Consider the following 14,225-nt stretch of genomic DNA (forward strand, 5'->3'; position numbering starts at 1 on the left):
TTTATTCTGTCCAGCACTTCTGTAACCACAAGCCTTTACTGCAGCAATTGTAAGTGTGGGGCAGTGAGCAGTTCTGACAGCTGGAGTCCAGTAGAGCAGAGCCACCTTGGAACCCCAGAGACTCACTGAGAATTTGCTCATAAGGGACAGTAGAAGTTTGGTGATTGCTTGTGTGAGACCAATGGCTCAGATTTCAGCCCAGACCCCTCACAGCTGCCCCTGCAGGAGATGTGTGCTCTATCAGGCAGACAATGCCTCAAACTCCCAGCATTCTATCTGGACCTTACACATGGTCATCTGACCACAAGCCAGGCATGCCATGCCCCATACAATAAAAGGAGTGGTTTGCCCCCTCCTCATTCTCTTGTTCTCTTGTTCTCTTTTCCCCTCCTCACTCTTACTCTTCTCTTACTTCCTCTCACTCTCTTACTCTCCTACTCTTCTAACTCTTACTCTCTCACCCTCTTGCTCCTCACTCTCTCTTACTTCTCTCCCCTCTTACTCTTACTTCCTCTCACACTCTTACTCTCCTACTCTTCTAACTACTATCTCACACTCTTACTCCTCACTCTCTCTTACTTCTCTCCCCTCTTACTCTTACTTCCTCTTGTCCCCTTGCTCTCTCTCTCCTCTCTGCTCTTTGTTCTTTTCTCTGACTTTATCCCTCTCTTTCCTTTCTCCCTCTATCTTCTTTCTTTCTCTTTATTTAACTAGCATATTTCTCCTTCCTACAATAAAATAGCTCATTCATACATTGACTCCTTTTTAATTAAGGTGTCATGCAGCAAACAGGTCAGATCCAGGGGAGAGAGAGAGACCTGGACCTCCTTCCAGAGGGAAAGAGAGAGATCCTCAGGCCAGGGATTCAGCACAGGCCCCCTGCTTTTGGAAAGACAGTAAGGAAGAAGATACTGAGTTTAAAGAAATTAGATTTTTTAATGTTAATTTTAGATCTTATGAAATTGCTGTTTGCTTACTTTGATCCTCCTTCAGTATTCTTATGAAATGAAGGAAGACTTTAGAAGAAAATGTATTTTGAAAAGCAACATGATCAATGCATAAAATTTATGAGGAAATTATTTTATTTATAAAGCTTGAAAAAGACAAAAGATGACTGAGTAGGAAAAGCCATACCTATATGTGCTTCTTCTCTGTCTCTCATGAAGTGAATGATGTTCCATGTCTGATCCTTCCTTCCCTTCACCTCTCTTGCATCCATTGTTCTCCAGACCCTGCTCTCAGCCAAGTCTTGTTCCCAGCAAAACTTGTATTACACTTTATCCACAGTGTTTTAGCAGAAGTTCTAGTTTCTCAGAAACCAGAGATATTTTTATGGTACACCATCATGGTTTTCCTTTTTTAATTGTTTTCTCAGGAGAAGATACATGCCAATAGAGGTAGTTAAGAGATTGGCAAGGTATGGTATATGGTATCTTGACCCTAATTCAGCAGCATCTTATTCTTAGTTGTCAATTTACATAGTTAAAATGGTACCACTATAATTGTTAAGGAGGATGCAGAAAAATAGATGCCCAAAATTATGATTTTTGATCAAATCTACAGGTTAATCTTTTCTGTATTCTCAGTTCCAGAGCAGTTTCCTATACCTCCAAGTTTTTTAACACACTCAGGATGTGGTCACAGCACTGTGTCTTGCACAGTAATAGACCGCAGAGTCCTCAGAGGTTAGGCTGCTGAGCTCTATGTAGGCTGTGTTGGAGGATTTTTCTACAGTCAATATGGCCTTGCCTTTGAACTTCTGATTGTACTCAGTATAACCATTGTAAGGATTAATCAATCCAATCCATTCCAGACCCTGTCCAGGCCTCTGCTTCACCCAGTACATATTGTAGCTGGTAAAGGTGTAGCCAGAAACCTTGCAGGATATCTTCACTGATGACCCAGGTCTTGCCAGCTCAGCCCCAGATTGCTGCAGATGGATCTGGGAGTGGACACCTGTGGAGAGAAAGACAGAATAGATGTCATTTTCACCTCAGGCCCTGTCTCCTCTTCATATTTGGAAATGGTGAGCCCCTTACCTGCATTAACTGAGAGCAGGAAGAGAAAGATCCAGCTCCATTCCATGGTTAGAGTCAGATTTTTCAGTCACTGTGGAGAGAACACTGATCATATATTGTTTTCAGGGTGAGGACTACCTTGTATTTACTGCCATAGACTCAAGTAATTTGCATATTCATGAGCAAGGTACATCTTAGATAAGAACCTAGTCCACCTGGAGAAGAAGGAAGGCAAAGCCACAAGCATTGGGCAGCAGGATGCTGAAGTCTAAGTTCTAAAGCTCGATATGTACCCCAAACCCTTTTATTGAGTCCTGTGTAAATGCTGTGCCTAAAACCAGGGAGTCAGCTCCAGTGATTTCTGGCAGATATTGTCCCTTCTCTTTGGGACAATGTTAACAGATTGGTTTGTAGATAGGGGTTGTGAAGATTATGATATTGATGCAAATTCAGAGACTTCTTTTAAGTATATGCTATAGATTTTATTTCCAACAGATCATAAACTGTAAAACTAACTCAAATGACAAAATGATAAAGTGTTTCAGAAATATTTTCACATCAATGGTTACTGCAGAACTATCTTCAATAACTAAATTTTGGAAATAAACTATACATGTGTGTGTCAACAAGGGATTTCAACATTTAGGAAAGTGGTGGCAACTAGAAATAACTACATTAATTGAGACCATCACAAGTACATACATAATTAATGAAACTCTCACTATTAACTCATATATTTCATAGTTACATATAATTATGTATGCAAATACATGAAAATATACCAGAAAAAAATTCTAGTTGAATAGAAAATTTGAGGGTCAAAAAAAGAGGACAGAGGTTAATTGGAGAATTATGCACAGTATAAAAATATAAAATTGTTATTTCTATATTTCATATGTATCAGGCCACATAGTCAATTAGGATGCAATTGGTCATGATATAACAGTCAGACACTAGGGAATTCATCTTACCTGAAGACTGATATTATAGAGTGCTCTCAGATAAACAATAGACAAATTGGAGTTCAAAAAATTGCAAAGCTTCTATAAGGCAAAGGACATTGTCAATAGGACAAAATGGCAAGCAACAGATTGGAAAAAGATCTTTAGCAAACCTACATCTGATGGAGGGCTAATTTTCAATACATAAAAATAATTCAAGAAGTTAGACTCCAGAGAATTAAATATTCCTACTAAAACTGGGATACAGAGCTAAACAAATAATTCCTGAGGAATATAGAATGGCTGAGATGCACCTAAAAATTTTCAACATCTTTAGTCATGAGGGAAATGCAAATCAAAACAACCCTGAGTTCCACCTCACATCAGTCAGAATGGCTAACATAAAATATCAGTAACAGTTGGTGAGGATGTGGAGAAAGAGGAACACTATACCACTCCTAGGAATATATCCAAAAGATGCTCCAACATATAACAAGGACTAATGCTCCACTATGTTCATGGCAACCATATTTATAGTAGCCAGAAGCTGGAAAGAACACAGATGTCCTTCAACAGAAGAGTGGATACAGAAAATGTGGTACATTTATATAAGATGAGTACTACTCAACTATTAAAAAAAAGATTTCTAAAATTCTTAGGCAAATGGATGGAATTAGATAATATCATCCAGAATGAGGTAACCCAGTCATAAAAGAACACACAGAATGCACTCACTGATAAGTGGATAATATCCCAAAAGCTCAGAATACCAGAGATAAAATTCAGAGACCACATGAAGTTCAAGAAGAAGGAAGACTAAAGTGTGGGTGTTTTGATCCTTCTTAGAAAGGGGAACAAATTATTCATGGGAGGAAATGTAGAGGCAAAGTGTGGAGCAGAGACTGAAGGAAAGGCCATCCATAAACTGCCCCACCTTGGGATCCATCCCATATACAGTAATCAAATGCAGACATGATTGTAGATGCCAAGAAATGTTTGCTGACAGGATCCTGATCTAGCTGTCTTGAGAGAGACTCTGCCAAAGCCTGACAAATACAGCCAACCATTGGACTGGGTAATGGGTCCCCAACAGAGGACTTAGATAATTGTCTGAAGGAGCTGAATGCATTTGCAACTCCATAGGAAGAACAATACCAACCAACTAGACTCCCCCCACCATTTCTTTAGGTGCTTCTCAGCCATTTTGTATTCATCAGTTGAGAATTCTTTGTTTAGCTCTGTACCCCATTTTTAATAGGGTTATTTGTATCTCTGGAGTCTAACTTCTTGAGTTCTTTGTATATATTGGATATTATCCCTCTATCAGATGTAGGATTGGTAAAGACCTTTTCTTAATATTTTGGTTGCCATTTTGTCCTGTTGACAGTGTCTTTTGAAGATTTGTCCATTTTTGATCTTAGAGCATAAGCTATTGGTGATCTGTTCAGGAAAATTTCCCCTGTGCCTATGTGATCAAGGTTCTTCTTCACTTCCTTTCCTATTAGTTTCAGTGTATCTGGTTTTATGTGGAGGTCCTTGATCCACTTGGACTTCAGCTTTGTACAAGGAGATAGAAATAGATCAATTTGCATTCTTCTACATGCTAACCACCAGTTGAGCCAGCACCATTTGTTGAAAATGCTGTCCTTTTTCCACTGGATGGTTTTAGATCCTTTGTCAAAGATCAAGTGACCATAGGGGTGTGGGTTCATTTCTGGGTCTTCAATTCTATTCCATTGATCTACCTGCCTGTCAATGTACCAATACCTTGCAGTTTTTATCACAATTGCTCTGTAGTACAGCTTAAGGTCTGGGATTGTAATTCAACCAGAGGTTTTTTTATAATTGAGAATAATTTTGGCTGTCCTGGGTTTTTTGTTATTCCAGATGAATTTGCAAATTGTTCTTTGTAATTCTATGAAAAATTGAGTTGGAATTTTGATGGGGAGCACATTGAATCTGTAGATTCCTTTTGGTAAGTTGGCCATTTTTACTTTATTAATCCTGCAAATGCACGAGCATGAGAGATCTTTCCATCTTCTGATGTCTTCAATTTCCTTCTTCAGAGACTTGAAGTTCTTGTCAAACAGATCTTTTACTTGTTTAGTTATAGTCACACCAAGGTATTTTATATTATTTGTGACTATTGTGAAGGGTATTGTTTCCCTAATTTCTTTCTCAGCCTGTTTATCCTCTGTGTAAAGGCCACTGATTTGCTGGAGTTAATTTTATATCCAGCTACTTTGCTGAAGTTGTTTATCAGGTTTAAGAGCTCTCTGGTGGAATTTTTGGCGTCACTTAAGTATACTATCATATCATCAGCAAATAGTGATAATTTGACTTCTTTCTTTCCAATTCATATCCCTTTGATCTTCTTTTGTTGTCTAATTGCTCTGGCTAGGACTTTGAGTAGCATATTGAATAAACAGGGAGAGTGAGCAGCCTTGTCTAAACCCTGATATTACTGGGATTGCTTCAAGTTTCTCTCCATTTAGTTTGATGTTGGCTACTGGTTTGCTGTATAGTGATTTTACTATGTTTAAGAATGGGCCTTGAATTCATGATCTTTCCAAGACTTTTATCATGAAGGGATGTTGGATTTTGTCAAATGCTTTCTCAGCATCTAATGGATTTTTTCTTTGAATTTGTTTATATAGTGAATTATGTTGACGGATTTCTGAATACTGAACGATCCCTGCATCCCTGGGATGAAGCCTACTTGATCATGATGGATGATCATTTTTATGTGTTCTTAGATTCAGTTTGCAAGAATTTAATTCAGTATTTTTGCATCGATATTCATAAGTGAAATTGGTCTGAAGTTTTCTTTCTTCATTAGGTCTTTGTGTGGTTTAGGTATCAGAGTAATTGTGGCTTCATAGAACGATTTGGGTAGAGTACCTCTGTTTCTATTTTGTGGAATAGATTGAGGAGTATTGGTATTAGGTCTTTTTGAAAGTTTGATAAAACTCTGCACTGAACCCATCTGGTCCTGGGCTTTTTTTTTTTGTTTGGGAGAATATTAATGAATATTTCTATTTCATTAGCAGATATAGGACTGTTTAGATTGTTGATCTGATCTTGATTTATCTTTTGTACCTGGTATCTGTCTAGAAAATTGTCCATTTCATCCAGGTTTTCCAGTTTTGTTGAGTATATGCTTTTGTAGTAGGATCTCATGAGTTTTTGGATTTCCTCAGTGTCTGTTGTTATGTCTCCCTTTTCATTTCTGATCTGGTTAATTAGGATACTGTCTCTGTGCCCTCTAGTTGGTCTGGCTAATGTTTTATCTATATTGTTGATTTTCTCAAAGAACCAGCTCCTGGTTTGGTTGATTGTTTGTATAGTTCTTTTTGTTTCTATTTGGTTGATTTCAGCACTGAGTTTGATTATTTTCTGCCTTTGACACCTCTTGGGTGAATTTGCTTCTTTTTGTTCTAGAGCTTTCAGATGTGCTGTCAAATTGCTGGTGCATTCTCTCCCCAGTTTCTTTTTTTGAGGTACTTAAAACTATTATTTTTCCTCTTAGGACTGTTCTCATTAGGTCCCATAAGTTTGGGTATGTTGTGGTTTCATTTTTATTAAACTCTAGAAAGTCTTTAATTTCTTTCTTTCTTTCTTCCTTGACATAGTTATCATTGAGTAGAGTGTTGTTAAGCTTCCACATGTTTGTGTGTATTCTATTGTTTATATTTTTGTTGAGGAGCAGCCTTAGTCCATGTTGATCTGATAGGAAGCGTGGAAAATTTTCAATCTTCTTGTATCTGTTGAGGCATGAATTGTGACCAATTATATGGTCAGTTTTGAAGAAGATACCATGAGGTACTGAGAAGAAGGTATATCCTTTCATTTTTTTTTAGGATAAAAACTTCTATAGATATCTGTAAGATCCATTTGGTTCATAATTTCTCTCATTTTCACTGTGTCTTGTTTAGTTTCTGTTTCTATGACTGGTCCATTGCAGAGAATGGGATGCTAAAATTTCTCACTATTATTGTGTGAGGTGAAATGTGTGATTTGAGATTTAGTAGAGTTTTTTTATTAGATGTTTTCTTTATTTACAATATCAATTTTCCCAAGTTTCCCTCCAAAACTAAAACTAAAACTAAAATAAAATAAACAAAAAATAAAACAATCCCCAGTTCCCTCCCCCTCCCCCTACTCACCATCCCACCCCCTCCTGTTTACTGGCCCTGGCATTCCCCTACACTGGGGCACAGAACCTTCACAGAGCCAAGGGCCTCTCCTCCCATTGATGACTGACTTGGCCATCCTCTGATATAAGCATGCTGCTGGAGCTATGAGTCCCCCCCCCCATGTATACTCTTTGTTTGGAGTTTTAGTCCCTGGGAGCTCTGAGGGTACTAGTCCCCAGTGAAGGAGCTAGAGAAAGGACCCAAGGAGCTGAAGGTTTTGCAGCCCCTTAGGACAAAGATTTTTTGTTTTTTGTTTTTGTTTGTTTGTTTGTTTGTTTTTATGAATGTAGATGCCCTTGCATTTGCAGCATAGAGGTTCAGAATTGAGAGCTCATCTTAGTAGATCATATATTTGATGACTATGAAGAGTCCCTCCTTATCTTCGTTGATCACTTTAGGGTGAAAGTAGATTTTACTCGATATTAGAATGGCTACTCCAGCTTTTTTGTTGGAACCATTGGCTTGGAAATTTATTTTCTAGCCTTTTATTCTGATGTAGTGTCTGTCTTTGTCACTGAGGTGAGATTCCTGTATGGAACAAAATGTTGGGTCTTGTTTACGGAACCAATCTGGTAGTCTATGTCTTTTTATTAGGGAATTGAGTCCATTGATATTAATAGATATTAATGAAAAGTAATTGTTGCTTCCTGTAATTTTTTGTTGTTAGAGTTGGAATTCATTCATGTGACTATCTTCTTTTAGTTTTGTTGGAAGATTACTATTTTGCTTCTTCGGGGATGTAGTACCTCTCCTTGTGTTGGATTTTTCCATTTATTACCTTTGAAGGGCTGGATTTGTCAAAATATATTGTGTGAATTTGGTTTTGTCATGGTAATTGAGAGTTTTACTGGGTATAGTAGTCTGGGCTGGCATTTGTGTTCTTGTAGAGTCTGTATGACATCAACCCAGGATCTTCTGGCTTTCATAGTCTCTGGTGAGAAGTCTGGTGTAATTCTGATAGGTCTACCTTTATATGTTACTTGACCTTTTTCCCTCACTGCTTTTAATATTCTTTCTTTGTTTTGTGTATTTGGTGATTTGACTATTATGTGGCAAGAGGAATTTCTTTTCTTGTTCAGTCTATTTAGAGTTCTATACACTTTTTGTATGTTCATGGGCATCTCTTTCTTTAGTTTAGGGAAGTTTTCTTATATAATTTTGTTGAAAATATTTGCTGGCACTTTAAGTTGGAGGTCTTCATTCTCTTCTATACCTATTATCCTTAGGTTTGGTCTTCTCATTGTGTCCTGGATTTTCTGGATATTTTGGGTTAGGAACTTTTTGCATTTTTTGTTTTCTTTGACTGTTGTGTCAATGTTTTCTATGGTATCTTCTGTACCTGAGAGTCTCTCTTCTATCTCTTGTATTGTGCTGGTGATGTTTGCATTTATGGTTCCTGACTTCTTTTCTAGGATTTCTATATCTAGAGTTGTCTTTCTTTGTGATTTCCTAAGTGTTTCTACTTCCATTTTCAGGTCCTGGATGGTTTTGTTTAACTCTTTTACCTGTTTGGTTGTGCTTTCCTGTAATTCTTTAAGGGATTTTTGTGTTTCCTCTTTAAGGGCTTCTACTTGTTTTCCTGTGTTCTCCTATATTTCTTTAAGGTAGTTATTCATGTCCTTAAATTCCTCTATCACCTTTGTGAGGTATGATTTTAGATCCAAATCTTGCTTTTCTGGTGATTTTGGATATTCAGGACTTGTTATGATGGGAGGACTAGGTTCTGATGAAGCCAAGTAGTTTTGGTTTCTATTGGTAAGATTCTCTCGTTTGCCTTTTGCCTTCTGTTGATCTCTGGTGGTAGGTGTTCTTGCTGTATCTGGCTGTAGCTTGTTCCTACTGTGGGTCTGTAAGCCCATGTCAGCACTTCTAGGAGATCAGCTCTCCTCTAGTAAAACCTGGGTGCAGATGACTGTGGATCAGTCTTCCCTTCTGAGCCTAATTTCCTGGGTTAGAACACTCCCTAGAGGCAAATTCTCCACCTGCATGGAAGGGGCAGAGAGGGCTGTGGATCTTCTGCCATCACTCCTAGGTGTAGATGGAGGTAGAGAGGATCCTGTTCTGGCTGCCCTGACACTTGTGAGGCCTGTGCCTCCCAGCTATTCCCATCTTAGAAAGTCACAGGAGAGAAAATGTTGTATCTCACCGGAGTCCCTGGGTTGGAGTACTCCCTGGAGGCCTGGGATTCTATTAACAGAATACAATCTATGACTTTCCTTCAAAAAAATTTAAAAGTAGATAAGAACAGGAAATGTATATCTGAATTGTTTAACAAAGAATCTTTATGATTTTGAATATGGAAATTTCACATGTCAATCAAACAGGAGCAGGTCAGTTAATACACTTAAGAAAGAAAACCACAAAGGAAACAGAGCCCTCTGAAAACCCACCTCAACTTTCTAGTGGAGATTTTTGGCTCTCTTGTGCCCCCTGCTGGTTATGACCTCCCTGGCAGGGAAGTTTATTAAGGGTTACAATGAAATTAAATCATCTGGTTTAAGCAATAATACATCCTTGTAATTTCTGCATTCACAGGGCTCAGCTTAAAATATAAAGGGAACTAATTTACATAGGGAAAATGATTTATGCATCAGAGATTTTAAGTTGTGCCAATATTCTAATAATATCCCTCTCAAAACTAGATCACTTCTTGGTGACAGTTGGATACAGCTTTAGCAGTTTCCATTTCTTAAATGGTAATGACAGGAGATAATAGCCTATTTCCTATCTTCATCAGACTACATCTGGGGCAGAGCAGCAGTGTGCATGACCACAATGAGTTATGATCTTAGATGCAGCCGCACATGTGTCCTTGAATGAATTCCTGAGACACTCAGATGTAATTGCCAACAGAAAAAAAAAAATAGGAAGCATTATGTTACCCATAGATCAGTTAACAATTCTTGCAAATTACTATTTCCACCTAAAAGGAAACAGAAATAAAATAAATGTACCCCATGACCCAATTTGATTCCCATATTGCATTTGTATGCATTTAAAGGAATGTGGAGATAAAGGGGATTGAAGTAGCTGGGGCCAGTCAAATGTATCTTCTCTTCTATCACTGGTCACAATCAATATGATGTCCTATGAGTTGTCAGATTTCAGGGTAGCATCCTCAGCACATCAATATTTTTCGTTATAATGGAATAGTTATTCTTCAATTCAGGATGCCAGATGGGGTTACCTTGGCATTTCAAAGTCTATGTTGTGATGGAAAATGTCTATGAGGATTTACTTCACACTCCAGTATTGTGGGATGCTGATGGCTACCATAGGTTGCAATGGACAGGAGTGTATGCCTACTTAAAGGTATTATGGATTTCCATAGACTGATTACAATGTAATCTGTTTATAAAATGATGGACTCTGGGAGATTATAAATAGTTTAAGTGGGCTTATTCTCCTAAATTAAACTAATATGAGGAATAAAATGTTTGTTGATCGATTGCAGTGCCTGTGAAACTCTGCAGGACTTTTCCATGAATAAACACAAACATTGATTTTGAGCCTTTTTTAATTCTACTTTTATTGTATAGATTACTTCTCTTCCCTAAATGTACTCTGTTTTAATTTATATTATATTAGAAAATTATTTATATTATATTATAAAATACACACACACACATATATATGTATACACACACACATATATATTTGTATAAATATATATATACATATTTGAGCCTGAACATCATTTGAATTATTCAACAGGGAGGATTGTGTTTGGAGATTGGCTCATGTATACTTGCTCTGATTCTCTCACAGATTAACACACCATGATGTCCTCAGTAATCAGACATATTAGTTGCAGGAAGAACCAGTTTAGAGATAGTTTGGAGGATCACGGGATTGCCCGCTATGTAAATTACATCAGAAGGAATTTACAAATAAACTCTAAATCCCATTCATCTGTGACAACATCATTCATCAGCATTTGAAAATTTAAAATAGTTTTTAGCAAAGCATTGAAGATGTCTGTCACATCAACTATCCCAAAGACTGTAACTTGGTCTTGTGTTATTGTGGTCAGTGCTGTGCAAGGGACTTGGGAAGTAAATTAATGTAGAATCAGTGAGCAATTTTTATTCTCTGAAACAAATAGTCATGTCTCATGAATACAGCCTGGATTTATGAATTAATTTTGTTAGTACCAATTTAATATCAAGTTTTGTCATCTATGAGTTAGATATTGATTTAATATGTAATCAGATATTTCTCTTCCAAAGTATTGATGGACATCTTTACTAAGAAATCATCACTATGGGAATATGTGAGTCAATTTCACTAATTAAAAAAAGTTCTTATCATTGAATCCTCCATGCAAGGAGACTTGTAATATTCCTTATACAAAGATAATTCTTAGTTTCTTGTTCTTTTTCTCAATATTCAATCTGAAGATTAAACAGGTCTTCAGTATAATTGACACTGCTTTCTCAACCTCAAGGTAGATTCCTCATCCTTCAGTGTTTTTTTAAACAGACTTGGGTTGTAACATTGTGCTTGTCACAGTAATAGATGGCAAAGTCCTCAAGATGACAGGCTGCTGAGCTCCATGTGGGCTGTGTTAGATATTGTGGCTGTGTCCAGTGTAGCTCCAATGATAGGCATGACACAGTGCTCCCCACCTTGAAAATTACAAACTCTCTGTAATTGTAAGCAAGACTGCAATTCAATGTCTTCTCTTGTGAGAATTTGCTTGGTCATGATGTCTCTTTACAGCTATAGAACAATGATTAAGACTACACAGGTTTATCACAGCAATAACCCTACTTCCTAGTACCAAATTTCTGTATTACTTTCTGCATTGCAGGTACAAGCTATGTGAAAGTAGGAACTCAAGAATATAGGTAGTATTTGAGTTTGAGAAATAATGCATCATGCCAGAGAATTCTTAGAGTCAAGTCATTAATGTTTAAGTCATATCCCATCAAAACTCAAAAAGCAAAAACTGACATGTTTTTAATTACATTCTGAGCTCAGTTGTATTTTGTCCAGGATCCCATGCCCATAATTGTGGACATCACTTAACAGTGTTCTTCCTAACTCTACTGGCCTACTCTAGAATATAACTATCCTGATCCAATTCTAATTTAAAAAAATCAATTAAAGGCATGGCCAAGATTCATTTGCAAGGTTTTTCTAGGTCCTACAAATTTTTCCAACAATAAAAACGGAGACAAGGACTTTCAGAAATTGTTTTAGTTTTTAAAACATTGAACTGAATCACCTGAGACTGGCGAAGAATGGAATCAGAAAAGAAATAGATCTAAAAATCTCAATCTGTTTATATCTGAGCCTGGAATGTACCTCAGGACTAGGAAGGGAAGAAATTATAGGGATCACCAGCTTAGTTTACTGTCACTTTTTTTCCTACTGAATCTCAAACACTGTTTGCTTCATGAAATACCAGCATGGCTAATCCCAGAATCACATAGAAGTCAGTATGTTTTCCTAAGTTTCCTTGAGATATTACATTCTAATATATATTCTTATATTGTAGTGTCCCCGCTGAGCTGCTCTGGCCAGTGCAACAGGGTTCCAGAGGCAGCAGCTCTACCCCGCGCATCAGGTGTGAAGGACTGGAGACAGCACCAGAGATCAAAGACAGAACTGGTAGCCCAGACTTCAAAAGGAACTGAACCTCTAATCCGCTTTCCTGCCTGGAGCCCTTGCTTGAAGGGGTTTTGTTTACAGACTGCTATGTTATTTCCCTGTTCTCACGTCTATGCTAAAAGCCAAAGGATTGTTCTGCCTTAGCTATAAATATCCTGGTTCACTTAGTAAAAATGACACCTTGATAAAGTTACTTGGTGTCGTGCTCTTTGTCTCCCGCCCCGCTTATTTTCACAGAAACTCAACTACCCCAGTTCGCGAGCACCCACGGAAGAAGAGAGACTGCAGGTCAGTTTCCTTCAGATGGCGTCCAACATTTGGCTAAGACATGGGAGTACTCTAGGAGCGGTAATATATCATGGATGCAGAGATTTCTAGACAGATCCCCAGAACTGGGGTAGACGGTTTGAGACTTAGGGGTAAGAGTGAAGCATTTTGCCCCTGGGTTGAGGATAAGATGGGCTAATTTTTCTTCTAGAAAATTAAAAGATATGCACTTACAGTCTTATTTATGAGGCAGCCCCATCTGGGTTTCCAGATCTCTTTAACCGGGGCTGAGTTGAAGTTATAGCACTCAGAGCTCTCAATTCTGGCTAGATTTGATGGCGAGGATTTTCGCCAAGATGTCGACAGGAGTTCAGCGGGGCTATCCGCCAAGGGGTTTGGCATGCCAGGTTTTCAGCTGGTTTAGCAGGGGTTCAGGGGATCAGCCGGTAAGGCTGGGTACTCAGATTTGGTTCCGAGGGATATGGACTGCGGTAACTCTAGGCTTAGAGGTAGTCCTTCCCCTGTTTTGTTCAGCTCGGTGCTCAGAGCTGCTAGAGGTATATGTTTATGTGTTTTCATGTTACATGTGAAGTCTTGTATCGTGGTATGAATGAGAAAGTCTTGTCTTGTGTCTGTATTACAGGGTGCGCGTGGTGGGAGGGCCCGGGGGAGTGCGCAGGAATCCGGCATCGGATCTGCCAGTCAGCCGGTCTGCCAAGCAGGGTCAGGTTCGCGCAGTTGGTGAATCTCCGGGTACAGCTGCCTGTGTACCTCCCACTCTGCCCGCCCGCAGCTCCTGGGTGACCTGCTCAGATCGGAGCAGGGAGCAGGGAGCAGGGATTGACTGGCTAGACAGCCTGGTTCAGAGTGGCTGCCTGCTGGCCGTGTGCGGAACTTGGGCTCCGAGTTCCGTGGTTTGGTGCAGCCACCCGCTCTGCTGCAGCTCCCGGGTGCTCAGATTGGAGCAGGGAGCAGAGATTGACTGGCTAGACAGCCTGGTTCAGAGTGGCTGCCTGCTGGCCGTGTGCAGAACTTGGGCTCCGAGTTCCGTGGTTTGGTGCAGCTGCCTACACGTGCAGCTCTGATGCAGCTCCCCGGTGGCAGATCCTTGTTTGACTGTTCTGCACAGAGCCAAGCACGTAGGTTGCAAGCTGGCTCTGCACTCTGCAGCAGCCTGCGTGCTTGGT

General features: G+C 38.9%; 1 gene segment (V, D, J or C); it reads right to left on the reverse strand.

Moving 5' to 3' along the window:
• Positions 1 to 2,133, reverse strand: part of LOC116080189 — a 1,139,691-nt gene extending 1,137,558 nt beyond the window's left edge. Inside the window, 2 exon segments of the C gene segment in view lie at positions 1,653 to 1,956; positions 2,040 to 2,133. Of these exon segments, the coding sequence occupies positions 1,653 to 1,956; positions 2,040 to 2,085 (350 nt within the window).
• Positions 2,134 to 14,225: the final 12,092 nt, after the last annotated feature.

The sequence above is a fragment of the Mastomys coucha genome, unplaced genomic scaffold (assembly GCF_008632895.1).
Source record: "Mastomys coucha isolate ucsf_1 unplaced genomic scaffold, UCSF_Mcou_1 pScaffold6, whole genome shotgun sequence".
Taxonomy (NCBI): domain Eukaryota; kingdom Metazoa; phylum Chordata; class Mammalia; order Rodentia; family Muridae; genus Mastomys; species Mastomys coucha.